Raw genomic sequence first — 23,237 nt, 5'->3', positions numbered from 1 at the left:
GGGTAATCTTGTCTTGAAGAGAGATGGATTGGGGGGACCACCAGCTTTTACTAACTTCTTGGAGATAATGAGTTGAGAATAACACTAATTTTTCCACACAGTTCCAACTTGGGCTCTTCTAAGAAGGAACTCATATTTACAAGGTAACAGCCTTAAGGCATGTCGACCTGAAAAAACATAGAACCACTAAAGTAGTCAGCAAAACCAAATCTTTAATCAGGAAAGAAACACAGGTCCTTAATAATTGTTTGCCACACAGAGCCAAGTGCTAAATACCACACAGAATTGAACCCTGGGGGTTCTGGGGACAGTATCTCTGAGAAAAACACTGTGTTAGATGATTCTTCAAAGAATTCTAGAACTTGGGGACATATAGCTTTTGGGGAACTAATGACAGGGCAATATGATTGATTGGCTTTACAGTGGTTATGAGGAAATGAGAAATCCAAGACAGGATCAAGGAGAAGCTGATACTTTTTAAGGGCTGGGCTTCCTGAGAGAGGTCTTTGATACAACGGGAGATACTTCTAAGCCAAAAAGGGTACATAAAATTTGATTATGTCTACTAGTACCACCTAAACTGGGATCATTAAGTATTTTAAGGTCTATTCAGTCTAAAACAGTTTAGGATTCCCCTTAATGTAAGTTCCTAAGAAATGGGGCAAATCCAGATTTCAAGTTGACAGGGAGCATCAGTCTGTAAAGAGTGAAACTCACCTGTTTCTTGAAGGAGCTATGTTAGATAGAGGGGGAAAGTTTCACTATTGGAAATGGGTTTATAAATTTCCTGCCACCCCTCCTGCTCCCACAGCTCCCATTTTATTTTGATAGATAGGGCCTTATATAACAATACCAGTCAAATCTTTAGCATTGAAATGCTAACTAAAGGATGCTATTTATATTTCCTCCCAGCTGTGCAAACACATGTTAAAGTATATTATAGCTAACTTTGATTAACATGAATGGAATTTCTGTGTCTTGTGAATAAAATGAAGTATTTTTATTTGGAAAAGTGTCAAGAATGTTACAATTGCAGACATTTGCAGTTTTGTGGTGAAGGAGGTAGACTGATATGGTGACTTTTTTTGTACCACAGATCTGAAGATGTAGCTTTTGCTTCATTTGCTTTCATGCTATTGCCATAGCAATAAAAATTTTTTTTTTAAATCTATACTTAATGCCTCTACTGTCTCACCACCCATTCTTTAACACTTTTCAGTCTGGCTTCTAACTTCATTCAACCAAACCTGTTCTTCTAGGAGTAGCTAGGTGGCAGAGTGGATAGAATACCAGATTCAAATATGACTTAAGACACTTCTTAGCTGTGTGACTACGGGCAAGTCACTAAACCCTGATTGGCCTAGCTCTTGCCACTCTTGTCTTAGAATTGATACTAAGACAGAAGATAAAGGTTTTAAAAAAGGGAAGAAAAATCTAATGTAATGGACTTCTCCATTAGTGGCAATGCAGTGATCCTGAACAACTTGGAGGAACCTATAAGAAAAACCACTATCCACATCCAGAGGAAACACTGCGGGAGTAAAAACACCGAAGAAAAACAACTGCTTGAATACATAGGTCGAAGGGATATAGTTGGGAATGTAGACTCTAAATGAACATCCTAGTATAAACATCAACAGCAGGGAAATAGGTTCTGATCAAGGACACATGTAATACCCAATGAAATTGCATGTTGGCTGGGGGAAGAGTGGGTGGAGGGGAGGAAGGGAAATAATGTGATTATTGTAACCAAGGAATAATGTTCTAAATTGACTAAATAAACTTATTCAAATTGAAAAAAAGGGAGGAAAAAAGAAACTTCTTTTAAAGATTATCAGTGATTTCTGAATTGCTTAATCTAATGGGCATTTCAAAGTCCTCATCCTTGTTTCCTTGACATCTCTTTTCCTTTGGCTTCCATGACTTTATCCTCTCCTAGTCTTCTACCTACCTATTTGCTTCTCTTCTGTCTTCTGTCTTTCTTGTGGCCTTATCATCAATTTCCTTCCTGTCAGCAACCTTCTGCCCTCTGGGGCCAAGTAGAACAAGCCCAATCCTTCTTTCACTAGAAAACTAGCCCTTCAGATAGTTCCTCACTTATGTCTCGCCCCCACCCCTGGTTCCTTTAACTTACTTTTTATTTCCTGCTCTTAATTGCTCCCTCTTTTAGAACACCATGACACCAGCCTTTCCCTTCTTCCTATTATACATTTTCTTGATATCTTTTACAACTGCCTTTTTCTGTGTTCTTGCTCCTTACCATGTACCATGATGCATCACTGTGTGATAGTCATTTTTATTTCTTTGGAGATTGTTAGAGTGTTTGAAAGGATCATCAATATTGAAATACTCGGGTATGATTGAAGTAAAGAAGAAACCAATGCAAAGCTTAACTCTATGAGAAAGCAAGGAAAATAACTTGGAAACTGGTACAATTGTTTTTTGTTTTTAAACCCTTAGCATCTGTCTTAGAATCAGTATCAGAATTGGTTCCACAGCAGAAGAGCTGTAAGTACTAGGCCAGAGATGGCAAACCTATGGCATAGGTGCAGAGCCTTCTATGTGGGTACATGGCTGCCCTCCCCACCCAGAGTTAATTATTAGAAAGACAGAGAGTCTTGGGCAGAGCTGCTTCTCTCCTTTCCACCGTGCCTGCTGACATTTTTTCACATCACCCACCCGTCTACCCAGCAGCCCAATGGTTGCACTTACTTCCTCCCTTGTCTGGGGTAAGGGAAAGGGCAGGGCACGCCTGGCACTCAGTCTCTGGGAGGGTGGGCACGGCACTCAGTCTTGGGGGGTTGAGCCCAGCACTCTTCCTCTAAAAGGTTCATCATCATGGTGCTAGGCAACTGGTATTGCCCTACCAACTTGTCTAGGATTACAAAGTTTGGAAGTTTACAAAGATTTGAACCTCCCTGCCCTACACCTGGCTTTCTATACACTGAGCCACCTAGCCATAGGATTATTTTGATGAGAAATTGCCCTGAGTAATAAAGGTAAAGAAAAGTGGTTCCTAAACAAAAGTGGCAAAAAAGTATTTTTAAGTAATATTTTTTCCCCCAATTATGTGTAAAAACAACTTTGGACATTCATTTTTTTTTTAAAATCCTTACCTTCTATCTTGGAGTCAATACTGTGTATTGGTTCCAAGGCAGAAGAGTGGTAAGGGGTAGGCAATGGGGGTTAAGTGATTTTCCCAGGGTTACACAGCTAGGAAGTGTCTGAGGCGAGATTTGAACCTAGGACTTCCCATCTATAGGCCTGACTCTCAATCCACTGAGCCATCCAGCTGTCCCCAGGACAATCATTTTTTTTAAAGTTTTGATTTCCACATATGCCCTTCTTCCTTCTCTACCCCCTCTTCCCTCCCTGAGATAGTAAACAGTCTGATAAAGATTTTACATGTGCAGTAATGTAAAACTTTTTTTAATTAGTCATTTTGTGGAAGAAATCTCAAATGAAATATGTGTTTCAGGCTACATTCAGACCTATCAGTTCTTTCTTGGAGGACAGATGGCATTTTTCATCATGAGTCTCTAGGATTTTCATGGATGACTGCATTGCTGAGAATAACTAGGTCATTCACAGTTGTTCATCAAAAAACATTACTGTTACTTTATACAATATACATCTGGTTCTGCCCACTTCATTTTGTAACACTTCATTTATATCTCTCCAGATTTTTCTAAAAAATTGCTTGTCATTTCTTATAATACAATATATGGATTCAGAATTTGTTAAATAGCTAGAGCTATTGAATAGTTCTAGAGCAGCGGTTCTCAACTTGTGGGTCGCGACCTTGGCGGGGGTCAAATGACCAAAACACAGGGGTCGCCTAAAGCCATCGGAAAATACATATTTCCGATGGCTTTAGCCGCTGAGAAATCGCGCTACTTTACAGCAAGATCTTGGAAAGAACAGGGACCCTGCTGCCTGCACATTGTACTAATATTAGTTACCTATCAGCAGCCCTCCCCCTATGAGGGGTGATGGATTGACCCTGTTGCCTGGAGACCGGACTCAAACAGAAACCCAGAGTGAGCACCCGGGTGCTGGCTCCGGAGGGGTTAAGGATGAGTCCTGGAGCGGATAACGGAGCCGAGTAACCCCAGCAAAGTGAAGCCTCAGCTCAAGCTGGAGGGAGACGACAGGAAGAAGAAGGGAGCATCTGCGGACCCCTTCCCCAGGCAGGACTTGACTCCTGCCAGATTAATATTTCTCAACATATAATTAAATATTGTTTTTGTGATTAATCACTATGTTTAAATTATGTTTGATTTGTAGCAATGAGAATACATAATGCATATCAGGTATTTATATTCCGAATCGTAACTAGCAAAATTACAGTTTTGAAGTAGCCACCAAAATAATTTTTTGGTTTGGGGTCACTGCAACATGAGGAACTATATTATGGGGTCACAGCATTAGAAAGGTTGATAACCACTGTTCTAGAGACTTTTTTTCCCCCAGTGATTTGAATAATGGCATAAAAAGCATTCTGGGAGGATGGATAACATGCTAAATGGCAGAGTCTCCATCCAAAAAGATCATAACAAGCATTGAGAAAAATCAAATAAGATGAAATGGGGCAGCTAGGTGGTTCAGTAGATAGCCAGGTCTGAAGATGAGAGGTTCTGAGGTCAAATTTAGCCTCAGACATTTCCTAGCTATGTGACCCTTGGCTAGTTAGTTAATCCTCATTGCCTAGCCCAGTGAGGGTGAACCTATGGTATCAGTGCCAAAGATGATACTCAGAGCACCCTCCTTGGGCACGTAGGTGCCCACACACCCCTCCACCCCCAAGAGTTCATTTCTAAGAAGGCAGAGGGACTCAGGCAGAGCTTCTCCCCATCCCCTCTCCACTGTACCTGTTGACATTTTTTCACATCCCCACCCCTCTGCCCAGCAGCCCAATGGGAGCATACAAGGTAAGGTGGACAGCTCACAGGCAGTAGAGCTGGAGGAAAGGAGAGTGCTCAGAACACCCCACCCCACCCCCAAATAGCTGAGGATATTCCTCACTTCACTCACCCCTCCACCCAGCTTCCTCCCTCCCCTGTGTCAGATAAGAGGGGGTGGGGCATACCTGACACTCAATGAGGGGAGGGGCAAGGGACATATCACATAGTCTTGGGGAAGGTGGGCCCACCACTACGGCTCTAAAAGGTTCGCCATCACTGGCCTAGCACTTACTGTGCTCCTGCCTTAGAACTAATTAGACAGAAGGTAAGAGTTTTAGAAAGAAAGATAGGTGAAGTATAAAGAGACTCAAAAATCAACTTTCCATCTAGAAAGGCCAGAAGGAGGAGGAGTCAATGTAAAAATGCTGTTTACCTTGAAAAAAATCTTGGTCTCTTCATAAATTGCAAGTTTAATATGTTAATCAATAATGAAATATGATAGCCAAAAAAGCTAATGCTATCCAAGGATATCTTAAATGAATTGTGTCCAGAGGGGCAGGAAGTACTCTCTATTCTTATTAAAACAGTTTAGTTTCATTTTTAGGCCTAGGTGCCATCTTTTAGCAAAGACTTTGATTAGTTGGAATTCATCTTGAAAAAGTTGAAAGGGGAGGGGCAGCTGAGTAGATTAGAATCAGGCCCAGAGACAGAAGGTCTTGGATTCAAATCTAACCTCAACCACTTCTTAGCTGTGTGACCTCAGTCAAGTCATTTAATCTTTGCCTCAGGTTCCTCAACTTTAAAATAGACATCATAATAGTACCTCTCTCCCAGGGCTAATCCCAGAGAATCAACTGAGATAATACTTTTAAAGTGCTTAGCATAATTCCTAGAACATAGCACGCAAAATACACACACACACACACACACACACACACACACATATATATATATATATATATATACTGTGATGATGTTGACAATAATTGATTATTCATCCCAGTGAGTTCTTCTTGTGTCATGTTATATTTTCTGTAATTCTTATCTATGCTTTCAGATGAATTTTAGTTTCATAATTTTATGTAAGCGGCCCTTATATCATGTCCTTCCCTTTTGATTCTTTTTTTAAAATTTAATTAACTTACTTAGTGAATTTAGAACATTATTCCTTGGTTACAATAATTATATTCCTTCCCTCCCTTCCCATAGCTGATGTAAAATTCCCCTAGGTATTACATGTGTCCTTGATCAGAACCCATTTCCATGTTGTTGATGTTTGCACTAGGATGTTCATCGTTCATTTAGTCTACATTCCCAATCATATCCCCTCGACCCATGTAATCAAACAGTTGTTTTTCTGTGTTTCTACTCCCACAGTTTTTTCTCTGAATGTGGATAGTGGTTTTTAGTAATTAGACCTTTGTCAGAGGTTTTTGTTATGAAGATTGTTTCCCAATTTGTTGCTTCCATTCCAATTTTGGTTGCATTAGTTTTGTTTGTACAAAACCTTTTAAATTTCATGTAATCGAAGTTATTTATTTTACATTTTGTGACTCTTTCTAAGTCTTGTTTGGTTTCAAAATCTTTTCTTTCCCAAAGATCTGACATGTATACTATTCTGTGTTCACATAGTTTACTTAAAGTTTCCTTCTTTATGTTCAAGTCATTCACCCATTCTGAGTTTATCTTGGTGTAGGGTGTGAGGTGTTGATCCAAACCTAATTTCTTCCACACTGTCTTCCAATTTTCCCAGCAGTTTTTACCAAATAGTGGATTTTTGTCCCAAAAGTTGGGATCTTTAGGCTTGTCAAAGACTGACTTGTTGAGGTCACTTACCCCAAGTCTATTCCACTGATCCTCCTTTCTGACTCTTAGCCAGTACCAAATTGTTTTGATGACCACTGCTTTATGGTATAGTTTGAGATCTGGGACTGCAAGGCCCCCCTTCCTTTGCATTTTTTTTTCATGATTTCCCTGGATATCCTTGATCTTTTTTTCTTCCAAATGAATTTTGCTATGGTTTTTTCTAATTCAGTAAAAAAAGGTTTTCGGTAGTTCAATGGGTATGGCACTAAATTAGTAAATTAATTTGGGTAGGATTGTCATTTTTATTATGTTAGCTCATCTTATGAGCAAATGATGTTTTCCCAAATGTTTAGGTCTAGTTTTAATTGTGTTGGGAGTGTTTTGTAGTTGTGTTCATATAGTTCCTATGTTTGTCTCGGCAGATAGATTCCTAAGTATTTTATTTTGTCTAGGGTGATTTTAAATGGAATTTCTCTTTCTAATTCTTGATGCTGAGATGCGTTGGAAATATATAGAAATGCTGATGATTTGTTGTGTGGGTTTATTTTGTATCCTGAAACTTTGCTAAAGTTGTTGATTATTTTGACTAGCTTTTTAGTTGGTTCTCTGGGACTGTAAACCTCAAATTTCCTTAGACTTATAAATGTTGGAAATTTCACCATTGGGATATTTCATACTTGGAAAATTTCTTACTGATAGTCTATTGGAATGGGAACCCCATTGGCATGGGAGGTTCCTTCTCTTCCCTTCTTAAGATTACTTTAGGACAGAAACCCTTTGCTGAACAATGGAAAGGACTTTGACCTATGCTTGAGCATAGAACAGGAATTTCTTTGAGTCTTGATTGATTTTAGAATTGATACAATGGAGATACTTGGAATAAATCTCCACCCTATTCAGTCCTAATAGGATTGAGTAAGGGCTGCAGCCTAGATCAAAATTTAATTATTCCAATCTCTACCATACTCAAGTTAACAGGATTTAGAAAGGGCTGTAACAAAGGAGTAAAGATTTAATCATTTGAAAAATATGACCTTCAACAGACATGTGCAAAAGCCAGAAACCTCTGGGAGGTCCTGGGTTAAGCGAGAGCCTCCATTGACAGGGAAATTGATGAAGAGTGATTGGTAGATGTGAGGACTGAGGGGAGGCAACTTGGATGGTTTCCTTAAAGATAGGAGGGTCTGGAGACTCGAGGAGGAGGTTGAGTTTTTTGAGCGGTGTGGTTCCTGGGCTCTGAGGAAGCTTGGTCTGAAGGAAGCTGAAGGTGGGGGCCTCTGAGACTGTTTCTCCATTTTGGACATGTGAGTAATAGGGACTGATCTTTTTTCTTTGCCCCAGCTATCTAAGGGCTTGGGCCTTTTGGCCCAGCCTAAACAGAAGGGGCATTTAAGCCCTATTCCCTTCTCTCCCCTTTCTCTCTCTCTCTATATCTCTAATTCCTTTCTTACTCCTATTGTAATTAAACTCCAAAAAAGGCTGACGGCTGACTTGAGTTTTTCATTTAGGAATTACATAGCTGATTCCTTGGCGACCCTAAATTAATATATATCAGTCTTTTAAAGTGATTCCCTTGTTACAGGACTCTTTAAGCAGACCATCATATCATCCGCAAAGAGCGATAACCTGTTCTCCTCCTTGCCAATTTTAATACCTTCAATTTCTTTTTCTTCTCTAATTGCTACAGCTAGTGTTTCTAGTACAATGTTAAATAATAGCGGTGATAATGGGCATCCTTATTTCACTCTTGATCTTATTGGGAATACATCTAGTTTATCCCCATTGCAGATGATGATGGCTGATGGTTTTAGATAGATACTGTTTATTATTTTTAGGAAAGACCCTTCTATTCCTATACTTTCTAGTGTTTTCAATAGGAATTGGTGTTGTATTTTGTCAAAGGCTTTTTCTGCATCTATTGAGATAATCATGTGATTTTTGTTGGTTTGCTTGTTGATGTGGTCAATTATGTGGATGGTTTTCCTAATACTGAACTATTCTTGCATTCCTGGTATAAATCCTACCTGGTCATAGTGAATAACCCTTGTGATGACTTGCTGGAGTCTTTTTGCTACTGTCCTATTTAAGATTTTTGCATCTACGTTCATTAAGGAGATTGGTCTATAGTTTTCTTTCTCTGTTTTTGACCTGCCTGGCTTTGGAATCAGTCCATATTTGTGTCATAAAAGGAATTTGGTAGAACTCCTTCTTTGCCTATTCTTTCAAATAGTTTGTATAGTATTGGGATTAGCTGTTCTTTGAAAGTTTGATAGAATTCATTTGTGAATCCATCTAGTCTTGAGGATTTTTTCTTAGGGAGTTCTTTGATGGCTTGTTCAATTTCTTTTTCTGATATGGGGTTGTTTAGGTAGTCTATTTCTTCCTCTGTTAGTCTAGACAATTTATATTTTTGTAAATATTCATCCATGTCACCTAGATTTCCATATTTATTGTCATATAATTGGGCATAATAATTTTTGATGATTGCCTTAATTTCCTCTTCATTGGAAGTGAGGTCTCTCTTTTCATTTTGGATGCTGTCAATTTGGTTTTCTTCTTTCCTTTTTTAAAATTAGATTGACCAGTACTTTATCCATTTTATTTGTTTTTTTCAAAGTACCAGTTTCTAGTCTTATTTATTGAATCAATATTTCTTTGACTTTCAATTTTATTAATTTCTTATTTGATTTTTAGGATCTCTAATTGAGTCTTCATCTGAGGATTTTTAATTTGTTCACTTTCTGATTTTTTAATTTGCATGCCCATTTCATTGACCTCTGCCCTCCCTAAATTGTTATATATGAACTCAAGGATATAAATTTCCCCCTGATTACTGCTTTGGCTACATCCCATAGATTTTTTTTTTAAACCCTTACCTTCCCTCTTGGAATCAATAATGTATATTGGTTCCAAGGCAGAGGAGTGGTGAGAGCTAGGCAATGGGGGTCAAGTGATTTGCCCAGGGTCACACAGCTGGGAAGTGTCTTGAGGCCAGATTTGAACCTAGCACCTCCCATCTCTAGGCCTGGCTTTCAATCCACTTAGCCACCTAGCTGCCCCTGCATCCAATATATTTTGAAGGGATGTCTCATCATTGTCATTTTCTTCAATGAAATTATTAATTGTTTCTATGATTTGTTCTTTAGCTGGTTTTGGAGAATCGTATTGTTTAATTTCCAATTAATTTTTGATTTGCCTCTCCACGTACCCTTACTAATTATTATTTTCATTGCATTGTGGTCTGAGAAGGTTGCATTTATTATTTCTGCTCTTTTGCATTTGTTTGCAATGTTTTTATGCCCTAGTACATGGTCAATCTTTGTGAATGTACCATGTGCTGCTGAAAAGGTGTATTCCTTTTTGTCCCTATTTATTTTCCTCCACATGTCTACTAACTCTAATTTTTCTAAGATTTCATTCACTTATCTTACATCTTCTTATTTATTTTTTGGTTTGATTTATCTAGTTCTGATAGGGGAAGGTTCAGGTCTTCCACTAGTACAATTTTTCTATCTATTTCATCCTTGAGCTCCACTAGTTTCTCCTTTAGAAATTTGTATGCTATGCCATTTGGTGCATATATGTTGAGTACTGATATTTCCTCATTGTATATACTGCCTTTTATCAGAATGTAATTACCTTCTCTATCTCTTTTTGACTAGATCTATTTTTACTTTGGCTTTGACAGATATCATGATTGTAACTCCTGCCTTCTTTTTATCAGTTGATACCCAATAGATTTGGCTCCATCCTCTTACTTTTATCCTATGCATGTCTACCTTCCTCATGTGTGTTTCTTTCTTTCTTTCTTTTTTTTTTAAATTAAATTAAAAAATTTTTTTTGGTTACAATACTCACTTTATTTCTCTCCCTCCCCTCCACCCACCCTTCCTGCAGCTGATGAGCAATTTCATTGGGTATTACTTGTGTCCTTGATCAGAACCTATTTCCATGTTGTTTGCACTAGGATGTTCATTTAGAGTCTACATCCTCAACCATATCCCTTCAACCCATGTATTCAAGCAGTTGTTTTTCTTCAGTGTTTTTACTCCCACAGTGTTTCCTCTGAATGTGGATAGTGGTTTTTCTTGTAGATCCCTCCAAGTTGTTCAGGATCACTGCATTGCCACTAATGGAGAAGTCCATTACATTTGATTGTACCACAGTGTATCAGTCTCTGTGTACAATGTTTTCCTGGTTCTGCTCCTCTCACTCTGCATCATTTCCTGGAGGTTGTTCCAGTCCCCATGGAATTCCTCCACTTTATTATTCCTTTGAGTACAATAGTATTCCATCACCAACATATACCACAATTTGTTCAGCCATTCCCCAATTGAAGTGCATCCCCTCATTTTCCAATTTTTTACCTCCACAAAGAGAGCAGCTCTGAATATTCTTGTATATGTATTTTTCCTTATTATCTCTTTGGGGTACAAACCCAGCAGTGCTATGGCTGGATCAGAGGGCAGACAGTCTTTTAGTCCCCTTTGGGCATAGTTCCAGATTGCCCTCAAGAATGGTTGGATCAATTCACAACTCCACCAGCAATGCATTAATGTCCCAACTTTGCCACACCCCCTCCAGCATTCATTACTTTCCTTTGCTGTCATGTTAGCCAATCTGCTAGGTGTGAGGTGATACCTCAGAGTTGTTTTGATTTGCATTTCTCTGATTATTAGAGATTTAGAATACTTTTTCATGTGCTTATTAATAGTTTTGATTTCTTTAACTGAAAATTGCCTATTCATGTCCCTTGCCCATTTATCAATTGGAGAATGGCTTGATTTTTTGTACAATTGATTTAGCTCTTTATATATTTGAGTAATTAGACCTTTGTCAGAGGTTTTTGTAATGAAGATTGCTTCCCTTCTAATTTTGGATGCATTAGTTTTGTTTGTACAAAAAACCTTTTTAATTTGATGTAATCAAAATTATTGATTTTATATTTTTTGATTATTTCTAGCTCTTTCTTGGTTATAAAGTCTTTCCTTTCTCAAAGATCTGACAAGTATACTATTCTGTGTTCCTCTAATCTGCTTATAGTTTCCTTCTTCATATTCAGGTCATTCACCCATTTGGAGTTCATCTTGGTGTAGGGTGTGAGATGTTGATCCAGACCTAATCTCTCCCATACTGTTTTCCAATTTTCCCAGCAGTTTTTATCAAATAGTGGGTTTTGGTCCCCCAAACTGGGATCTTTAGGCTTATCATAGACTGTCTTGCTGAGATAATTTATCCCAAGTCTATTCCACTGATCCGCCTTTCTTTCTCTTAGCCAGTACCAAAATGTTTTGATGACCATTGCTTTATAGTACATGTGTGTTTCTTTGTTTTGGTTTCTAATTCAGTCTGCTATTCACTTGCCTTTTAGGGGTGAGTTTTTTCCATTCACATTCAGAGTAATGATTACCAGCTGTGTATTTCCCAGCATTTTCTTTTCTTCTTTCACTATTTCTTCTATACCAGTGTTGTTTTTAATCAGTCCCCCTAATTCCCACCTTTATTTTACTTCCCTTTCTACCCCCCTCCTTTCTTGTTCCCCTCTTATTTTCTTTACAGTCTTTTTAAACTACCCCACCACCACCATCTCCCTCTCTTGTATTTCTTCCCTCCGCACCAGTCCATTTGTTACCCTTCTACTTCCCTTCAGGGTGCAAATCAATTCTCTGCTCCAATATATTTGATTGTTCTTCCCTCTTTGAGTCAATTTCAATGCAGGTAAGAATGGAGTATTTCCTATCTCCAACCTCTTTTCCCTTCCAGTGTATGGATGTTCTCCCTCCCTCCCACCATGCACTCTTTGTGACATATACATTTACCCCCTTTTGTTTCTTTTCCCATTTCTCTTAGTACTAACCTCTTTTTTTAGCTCAGTTGTATATATATATATATATATGTGTGTGTGTATACATATAGTTATACATACATATATCTATATACATATTTATGTCTTGACATTTCATCCTATACAGTTTGTCACTGTTCCCTCTAAGTATAATTCTTCTAGCTACTCAGGTACTAATAACAATTTTTAAGAGTTACCAACATCCTCTTTTCTCATAGAGATACATATTTTAACTTATTGTTTCTCTTTTTAAAAAGTTGTTTTTTTGTTTTGTTTTTCCTCCTTTCTTAATTGCCTTTTGATGATTCTCTTGAGTTCTGTGTTTGAGCATCAAATTTTCTGTTCAGGTCTGGTCTTTTCTTTACAAATGCTTGGAATTCTTTTATTTTGTTAAATGGCCATACTTTCCCTTGTAAGAATATAGTCAGTTTTGCTGGGTAGTTGATTCTTGGTTGTAGACCTAGTTCCCTTGCTTTCCGTAATATCATATTCCATGCCTTTCGTCATTCAGTGTAGATATAGCCAGATCCTGTGTTATCCTCACTGTAGTTCCTTGGTATCTGAATGACTTCTTCTTAGTAGCTTATAATATTTTTTTCCTTTGTCTGATAGTTCTCAAATTTGGCTATAACATTCCTAGGTGTTTTCAGTTGAGGATTAAGTACAGGAGGTGATCTGTGGATTCTTTCAATCTCCACTTTTCCCTCTTGTTCTAGAATATCAGGACAGTTTTCTTGGATAATTCCTGTTGGATGATGTCTAGACTTTTTCTTTTGTCATGGTCTTCTGGTAGACCAATGATTCTTAAGTTGTTTCTCTTGGAATGATTTTCTAAATCTTTTGTTTTGTGAATGAGGTGCTTCATATTTTCCTCAGTTTTTTCATTCTTTTGATTTTGTTTTATAGTGTCCTGCTGCCTTGTGAAGTCTCTTGCTTCTAATTATTGTATTCTGGTTTTTAAAGACTGGATTTCACCCCTGGCTTTTCTGTCATCATCCCTCCTCTGATCTTTCATCTCCTTTGCTTCCTTTTGAAGCTGATTAATTTTGCCCATCAAGACACTATTTTCTTGTTTTATTTCACATGCCTCTGTTTCCAGATGACTTATCTTGCTTTTTAAGTTCTTTCCCCAGTTGTCTTCAGCCTCCCTTAATTGTGTTTTGAATTGTATTTCAAGTTCTTCCAAAGCCTGAGTCCAATTCGCTGGACTTTATGTGTTTTTGTTTGGTGTTTCTTCGTCCTTCTTTGTTACATTTGCTCTTTGTTCATTTCCTGTATAGAAGCTGTCAATTGTAATTTCTTTTTTCTTTTTCTGTTGTTTGCTCATATTTGCCCCCTTTTCCCCTGTTGTTGCTTTCACTCTTGCTCGTTTCATTATGTTTTGGATCTGTGGTTTTGGGCTTTTCTGCCAGCCTTCCCTCTTGGAGCTTAGTCAGCAAATCTCTCAGTGCAGTCTGTGGGGGAGGAGTGTTGGAGCTTGAGCTTCCCTGCCCTCTTAAGGCTTTGATGAGATTAAGTCCAGCTAGTTTGAACTAGTAGAGCTGGATGTGCCCTGAGGCCAAAACCTCAGGAAAGCGGGGGTTGGGAGGGGTTGGTGCAATATGGAGTGTCTCTGCTGCTGCAACTAGTCTGCCTGGTCTGAGATTCTTCTCCAACTGCTTCCCCACTGCCTGTGTTCAATGCTCTGAACCTGGCACAGCTTTGCCTGCAAGGTACTCCCTTCAGACCAGCACCCTTGCCCACCCAGTGGTTCCAGCTACTGCTGCTCTAGATGCTCTAGCTCAGTATTGTAGGTGGGGGAGGAGTCCTGGGACCTTCCTTCTTCCTTCCCCTTAAACCCTTGTTCTTGAATTCAGGCTTTTGGTGAGCATACCTTTTAAGTTGAGTCCAGCAGGATTGTTCCTTGGCTCTGTCCTGTTCGGTTTGATTTTCAGTTCCCTAGGAGCATTTAGTTTATAATCAGTGAGGAAGGGTTTTCAGAGGTCTGAACTTTTGCTGCCTCTAAGCCACCATCTTGACTCCACCCCTCCTTTTGATTCTTATCAATGCTTTTACATAAATACTGCATAGAAGATTTACTAGGTATTCTGAATACCTTCCTTTTGTTCTTTTAATATTTAATTAAGTAACAGTATAACATTCTGGCTTTTCATTTTATTCTGAGATTCCTTTTATTCTTGATATATTATTGGTTTGTTTCTATTATAATCTTATTATATTCTCAGTAATATCTTTTATGTCACTCTTTGCATACCGGTAATCATTGGTAATATGCTGCATCTTGCCCATTAAAGCTTAAAAAGAAAACTAATAAGGGGGCAGCCAGGTGGCTCAGTGGATTGAGAGTTAGGCCTAGAGATAGGAGGTCCTAGGTTCAAATCTAGCCTCAGACACATCCCAGCTGTGTTAACCTGGGCAAGTCACTTAACCCCCATTGCCTAGCCCTTACCATTCTATTGCCTCAGAACCAATACTGAGTATTGGTTCCAAGACAGAAGGTAAGGGTTAAAACACAAAACAAAACTAATGGAGGAGTTTGTTGAGTCCAATTTGTTTATTAAACTTAAATCATTGTTAATATACTACAGCTATATATTAATACTCTTTTTTACTTCTTAAAGGCATCAAGATTTAGCCCACCAAATAAATCTTGCAATGATTGGATTGGACCCCCAGATAGATATTCAAACCTTCGACCAATCAAATTTTACATCCCTGAAAATGAATCTCCATTGGAACAGCAACTTAGGAAATTAAGACAAGAAACACAAGAATGGAATCAACAATACTGGGCAAACCAGAATCAGACATTTAGTAAGGTAAGCCTAGGTTTTAACAAAATATACGTTAGATTGTTGGCCACTTGGTGCTAAATGTACCTTTGTTTCTCTGGTTACTTGGTAAATTGCATTTTTAAAATCTTATTTCATTATAGTTTAAAAAATGACATTACTGTATTATGGTTTTGAAATTGTATGCATGCATTGTACATAAGGGATATGAGTATATGTGTATGTTTATGTAATTTGGCCCCGTTCTTCTAAGATTTCAGGTTTCTTACCATCTTAATATTTTATACTCAATTGAAAAGAAATATAAATTTTCAGAAATTGGTATAAGATATTTAAGTTCATAAACATATATGTATATGAGTAAGCCGTCAAAAAGTGTGTGTATGTATATATATTCCTGTTCTACTCAGTTTATCAGCCAGCTCTGTATAATCAGAAATTCATTTTAGACTGTCCTCTGCTCTCTATCCCTATTTCATGCATATGAAACCGAACAGAATGTTGGTCACATAAAAATATGCAAGGGGATAGGCAAGAAATTCAAGAGCCAAAATTCTAAGATTTCTGCATTGTAAATTCTTTTCAAGAAGTCCCTCAGTGTGGTAACTTAGCTCTGAACTGGTATGCACTTCATCAGTTATTTATTAGATATTTACTCTGTGCAAAGACCCTATGCTAGACACTGTGAGTTCAATGGTGAAAATTCTATGCCCTTACTGTTAAAAATCTTTAAAATATAATAAAAGGATAAGACATGTATACCAATAATTGTACTATAAATTAGAATGTGATAAATGCATGGAACAAACCAGAGAGATTGGAGAGGATGGAATCTCTTCCAGTTGGGATGATGAAGAGGCACTAAATCTGCTTCTTGAAAAGAACAAGATTTCAATCGGAGGGAAATGGGGAGGAAAGGCTTTCCAGGCATAAAGGATAGTCTGCTCAAATGGTAGGAGGTAGGAGTAGGTAGAAAAATATTGGGGAATTACTAGTTGTCTATTCTGGGTATAGGTCCACCTAAAGTATGGTGTGGTGGTACAGGCACACCTGGCCCAGGCTCAGGGCAAATCTGTTAATAGAACAATGCATGAAAGGAAGTAAAGGGAAATGAGACTGGAAAGAAAAATTGGAGCCAGTGATAAAATGACTGTCTTTGTGCCAATGATTGTCTTTGAGTACAAAGTCATACAATTTCAAAAAATAACAATCATTATCTTTTAGGAAAAAGAAGAATTTATTCACTCAAGATTGAAAGCTAGAGGTCTGGGATTGAGAGATGAAACAGGTTAGTTCAACTGTCTTTTTTTTCTGTTATATTGAGGTCAGTTTAATAATGCTGGCATAGTGTTTAAAAATTTGAAAAGTCCTTTTTAGCACATGGAATCCTCACAACAATTCTTTCAGGCAAATATTATAGTTATTATTTAATTTTATTAAGGCCACAAGAAGTCAAGTGACTTGCCTGGGGGTCCTGAGCTAGTAAATATTTGAGGCAGAATTTCATCCCAGGACTTCCTGGTTCCAAATTCATTGATCTGTCCCTAGTCCACCTTTTAGATAAATAGTAGTATCTGTCAACTATTTGTGACTTTTTTTTTTTTAGAATGGTATGTTTAGGATTATGATCAGGGAAACTTAAAATTCCCATAGTTTAAGGGCAGCTGAGTGGTTCAGAGGACAGAGCACCAGGCCTGAATTCAGTAAGGATAATTTTCCTGAATTCATGTCTGGCCTCAGAAAGGGCATTTGGGTGGATCAATGGATAGAGCACCAGGCCTGGAAAATGGGAGGTCCTGGGTTCAAATGTGACCTCAGCTACTTCTTAGCTAAGTGACCCTGGGCAACTCATTTAACCCTAACTTGCCTAGCCCTTACTGCTCTTCTGTCTTAGAACCAGTACTTAGTAAGATAGATAGGAAAGGGTTTAAACATTTTTTTTCTGGCTTTCCCTTAAATGATTCAGAATGTAATCCATCCAAATTCTCAGTATTCAATTTTTGTCCATATCTTCCTGTAAACTAAATGTACTGGAATATTTTCTTAAGGTCTTTTAACATTACAGAGATATCAGAGCAACATTCAGGCTATCCATCTGTTGCTATTCCTTATTCTCAGTGCATGGCTTTTTCTGATCACATATTGTCTGCTGATGTCTTTTTATAATTAAAAAAAAATTTTTTTTCCATGGTTACCTGATTCTTGTTTCCCTCCCCATTTCCCTCTGCCTCCCAGAGTTGACAAGCAATTCCACTTGGTTATGAATGTTTATCACTCAAAACCTATTTCCATATTATTCATTTTTATAATATAGTAATCTTTTAAAACCAAAACCCCAAATCATATACCTGTATAAACAAATGATAAATCGTGTTTTCTTCTGGATTTCTACTCCTACAATTCTTTCTCTAGATGTGGATAGCATTTTTTCTCATAAGTTCCTCAGAATTGTCCTAGATCATTACATTGCTTTTAGGTCATTTTATGTACCGTTTGATCCTATTGGGAAAAGTTTCCCCAAAAGGATCATGAAAACATAGTCATCTTAAAGATTACAATAATTTGAGGATAAAAGGAAAAAAAGAACAAAACCAATAATTGCTAGACTCATTGACAAAAAACTAGTTAGGAGGCAGTCCCCTTTGGCATGAAAGTATATATACAAATAAATGTTCAATCAACCACACCCAAAGTTTATTCTTGATCTTCTCGTGCAGCTTCTGATTTGGAGGCATCTTCATGGTGTCTTCTCCAGGCAGTTCACTTTCTGGATTCAGAGAGGTTGCATGTTTCTTAACCTAAAATTACTCTCAAAAGGAATTTAAACTTGGCAATTTAAAATAATAATATTTTTACATTCCCCCATTAAGAGGGTCATTTAAAAACACAGGATCACTTAGGGATGCATGGCTGAGTTATGAGGTATATGAATTAATTGGCAAGAGAAATTAAAAAGACATCAGAAAAATCCAAATAAAAAAATTTCTGGGTGAAATATAGACTATCAAAGTCTTATGTATAAAAATTCTAAGTAAAGGAAAAGTGAATCTATAACAGGTCCTTGAATCAGGGCCCAATTAAAATGATCTAAGCAATGATGCATTTACCCAGTCAGTAGCCAGGACTACAGAAAGTTTGCCACAGTATGAAAGACAGAAAAGGGACTAGATTATAGAAGTCAAGTAGGAGCCAAGTTAGGGATACTCGTCTGTAAGTATTTTCACAATGAGTATGGATACAAGGAAGGCCTACATCTTAACAAATGTTAAGTGTCACCACCTTGAGTCTTCACACTAATATATCCTGTATGCTCTTTTGTGGCACTATTCAGGTTTAGCTTTGTGCTTCATTGGCCCTGTGCAACGGCTCTTTTGTATATCTTGTCCTGGAATCAGACAGAATCATTAAGCAAAGTCCCATGATTTTAATTTTTTAAACAATTAGTGGCATCTTTTTTATAGTCTTGAGCTTTTGGGGGCATGCATTGACATTTTAGCAAATGTATTTTAAACTTATATTACTACAAAATCAAAATGTTAAAGAAAATTCTTAATACTGGTGACATGTGCTTCAAATATAAAAAGGAGAGAAAAAATACTGAAATAGTATATTGCACATGCAAGAAAAATATAATAAAAGAGTTTTTAAAATTCAAAAATGTAGTTTATAATCATTGACACGCTGTGTCAGCTAAGAAAATATAGAGTACAAGGCTTTCTCACCAAAATGAGATCCATTTCCTCTTCATATCTGGCCATGATCCATTGTGAGCACAAGCAAATGAATTTCACAAGGTAACAGTTTTTTTTTTTAAATAAAGGACAGTAGTATAAATATGTAGGAATCAGTATCCCCCAAATTCTCAATAGTGCAGTTAATTACAATAACAAACACACTATCATTTTTTCACATAAGTTGTATGGCATTTTTAAAAGCCTATGAACTGATGGATATTTGTCACAAGTTTTACAAACGTAGCAACTCTTTCAATCTTGGTAAACATATTTTTAAACAAAGTAAAACTTATTTTGGGTCTAGAACATCACCAAGAAATCTAGATATCATTCTGGTGGAAGTAAAATGAGTTGAAGAGTTATAAATGAGAGATGCTCCCTTTTTTTGGGAGGGAAAGTGCTTCTAGGGATACAATGCCCTGGGATTAACTTCCCAGCTTCCATTCACATTTTTACTAATGCGGGAGTTGGGATTATAATTGTATTTCACTTCAGCTACTAAAATGGGCCTTACCTCATGTAAGGGGCATGCAAAATGACCAGAGATTATTAAGAAAAATTCTAAAAATTGTGTCTAAAGAACCCTTAAAATCAATTTGAGATATTTAGCTCATTAAATTTTCCAAAGGTGGTTGTAGAAATTTTCTGATTGAGTCCATCTATCCTCTATGTGACAATTTACAAAGTCAAAAATAGAAAAGCTGTTTTTAATATGGGCTTACTCAATAATGTTTGTTTAGTATAGTTATAGGGGAAATGCAACAGAATTTAACAGTATTTAAAACCCAGTACATTAAAATGATTCAGTGTAACAGAAAGTATTGAATGCAGTAACATATAAACTTAAAATCACAAAGTTAAACCTTAAGCAAAACAATTAGCAAAATGCAATAAAATACAGAGATTTTTATAAAACATTGGAGTCTGAAATGCCTTAAAAATATAACCTTCAGACTCTTTAAAGTTCCTTGGGTTTTTATCCATTTAGGTGCCTATTGTCAGAAGGCAAGAGATTGGTAAGGTCTAGGCAATGGGGATTAAATGACCTGCCCAGGGCCACACTGCCAGGAAGTGTCTGAGGCCAGATTTCAACCCAGGACTTCCCATCTCTAGGCCTGGTTCTCAATTCACTGAGCCACTGAGTTGCCTCCCCATAGTGAGGAATCTCAAATTTGGCTAAAGAGTTGCAGGGAGCTGAATTTTTTCCCTGAATCTCAGGTGAGATAAATGAAAGTATCAGTATAGTCAAAAGATATCCTCTTAAAGTAACCATGCTTTAAGTTCAAAAGTCTCTTCCTTCTCCTCTTTGTCCCCCTCTGCTATCCCCTGCCCCTTGCCACGTGGAGGCTAATCGTAGCCTAAGGAGAATCACCCCCATTTTTTATCAGCTGCTGGAAGTGAGTCCTCAGCCTTGGTCGATGAGCGATCTGCACCGCGGCTAGAGTTTGCTGGGCGGGCGGGTCGTGACCAGGTGAGCGAGATCTGGGTTAAACAGCTCCAGATTGCAGGCAACAGGAGCTGGGCCGAGAAGAGCTGGGACCAGGTGAGCAAGAGAGAGACCAGGAGCAGCAGCTGGAGCAGGAGCGATTTGAATCAAACAGGAGATCAAGAGGCTTTTCTGAAAATTCTTGGAGGAACTTGGCTTAAAAAAAACTAGGCACTAGCTATTAAAAGCTGAACTTAGTTACAGTAGAGAAAAGATCAGAAGATTGAAGGTATTTCATCACAACTGACGTGATTTGCGAAAACTGTGTAATGATTAAAATTTAGTTTCTCTGCTAAAAGTATTATATTTTTAGAAGTTTATTAAAGACTAAGGAATAAAGAAAATTCAAAATAAGAAAGCACTTGCAACCTACATCTTGCCGGCTAGGTAGAGAGTCACATGTCCCTAGAAGCAGAAGCCAAGAGAGAGCCAAGTAGGCAGTACAGTCAGTTTAAATACCCATTTTGTTCTCGGCCTAGGTGGTTATCTCCAGTGGGATTATAGGGAATTCTGGGAACTACCAACGACTTCTGGGAATTGAAGTCTGGGGTTCAAATCTCCATTTTTACATAGGTGAATAAACTGAGGCCCATGGAAGTTAAGCAGTTAGCTCAAGGTTTTAAAGTTGAGAACTCTGGAATTGTTAAAAAGTGTTAAACACTTTATTTTATTTTTAATGATTTTTTGATGCCTTAATAAACATTAGAGTAATTTCTCATTCATTCTCACTATCCCTCACCCATGGCCAATGAAATACAGATGAGCAAAACAAATCAATATATTAACCACATCTAACAACATGTCTCATTCTGTACTGGAAGTCCACCACTTCTGTTGAGAGGAGAAAGGTATGTTTGAGTCCTATAAATTCAAGGGCCCTTCATTGATCAAAGTTTTGATGTTTAGCTTGTTTTATTGGTGTTCTTTTTTTTTTTTAATATTACTGTCAATTCCTATGGATTATTCTCTCCAAATGCTTCTTTATAACAAGCATAAATTTTCACATTGGTCATGTCAAAAACAGGCGCCTCATTCTACATTTTTAGTCCAATAGCATCTCCATCAATCTTTTGAGGTCTCTATTGGCTGTGGTATTAATCAGAGTTCTGAAGTCAGTCAGTATTATTTTCTTTTATAGTATTATGGTTGCCAAATGAATTTTTTTTTCATTCTGCTTAACTTCATTCTACTTCAATCTATACATCTTCCCAAATCTCTCATCTATGTCATTTATTACAACACAAGTATATACCATAATTTGATCAGCTGACCCACAGTTTATAAAGATACCTACTTGGATTTCAGTTCTTTGCCACTACAAAAAAAAAATAATTGCTACAAATCTTTTTGTAAATATGAGTTATTTGTCTCTTAGTAGTGAGATTGCTGGGTCAAAGGTTTATATTTATATAAAGGGAATAATTTCAAATTGTTTTTCTAAATAGTTGAGTCAGTTCACAACTACACCTAGTATATTACTCTTCCTGTCATCCCATAGCTCCTCTAGCATTTTTCAGTTTGGCTTGATTACTTCTTTGCAAATCAGATGGTTATGAGATTGCATCTTGTTATTAGTGATTTCATACATTCTGTCATATGATTGACAGTAGTTTGTATTTTTTCTTTGGAAAACTGTGTGTTTCTATTCTTATCTATTTGGGAATAACTCATATCCTGATATGCACTTTTGTAACATTTCCTATATCTTAGATCTCAGACCTTTATCAGAGATATTTTCTGTAAAGATTTTTATACATATCAAATATTCTTATAATTATTAATTATGCTTATGCAAAGGCTTTAGAATTTTATTAAAATTATATTTTATATTTTTTATGATCACCTCTATCTCTTGTTGAGAATTCTTCTCCTAGCTATAGTTTTCAAAGGTAGCATTACTATATTCTGTCCTCTAATTTTATTATGATATGACTTTTGATATTTAACTTTCATATACATTTGTAGCTTTTCAAATCTGTTCTTGTTCCCTTCCACTTCTTTGTTCTCACTCTGAACTCTGATCCCTCTAACCCTCAGTTCTTTCCCAGGTTATCCCCTCTTCCCCATCTGTACCCTTTGGTTAAGAGTTCAATTCAACACTGCCCTCTTGAATCCCAGAATAGTATCTTGTATTTGCTCTCCTGCCTTATTCTAGCTTGCCTGTCTTTCCCTTTCCAGTCTTAGCCTTAGATTACTCTCACCACCTGCTGCTTTCACTCTTATTCATATACTGCTGAATAAAATAAGAGGAAAATCACAAAATTTGTGCTAATTAGGTCTATTACAAATTTATATTCTGGCATAATCTCAAGTAGGTTGTCACCGTGATCAGCAGTCCTTTTGTACCTTCCTCATCAATTTACTATCCCACTCATGGCAATAGCTTTTCTAAAAATTTTTATCTCTCTTTAAAGTTCCCATGGCTTCTTTCCCCCCACCCTCTCACCTAAGAATCTTGCATCATATTTTACTGAAAAAAATTGAAGCCATTCACTATGAGTTCCTTCTTCTCATCTCATATCACTCAGATGTCTTCTGTGTCTTCTGCCACCATCTCCTCCTTTACCCCTATTCCCCAGGAAGCAGTAGCTTATCTCTTTGCCATGGCTAACCCCTCTCCCTGAGTGGTTATTGTTTTCTTCTTCTTCTTCTCTAGCAGACTGCCTCTAT

General features: G+C 37.3%; 1 protein-coding gene across 4 annotated transcripts in view; it reads left to right on the top strand.

The window, feature by feature from the left end:
- LOC100020979 (cytochrome c oxidase assembly factor 8) overlaps window positions 1-23,237 on the top strand; it is a 45,786-nt gene that overhangs the window by 2,514 nt on the left and 20,035 nt on the right. For 3 of the 4 annotated variants that reach the window (XM_007473513.3, XM_056811214.1, XM_056811215.1), the window contains exons 2-3: window positions 15,177-15,374; window positions 16,572-16,635. In XM_007473513.3, the coding sequence (XP_007473575.1) occupies window positions 15,177-15,374; window positions 16,572-16,635 (262 nt within the window). Of the gene's footprint in view, window positions 1-15,176; window positions 15,375-16,571; window positions 16,636-20,469; window positions 22,326-23,237 lie in introns of those variants that run through there. The other variant, XM_007473512.3, reaches the window with a different exon arrangement.

The sequence above is a fragment of the Monodelphis domestica genome, chromosome 1, assembly GCF_027887165.1.
Source record: "Monodelphis domestica isolate mMonDom1 chromosome 1, mMonDom1.pri, whole genome shotgun sequence".
NCBI lineage: Eukaryota > Metazoa > Chordata > Mammalia > Didelphimorphia > Didelphidae > Monodelphis > Monodelphis domestica.
The sequence above is the reverse complement of the archived record's forward strand: the minus strand, read 5'-3'. Positions and strand labels throughout refer to the sequence as shown.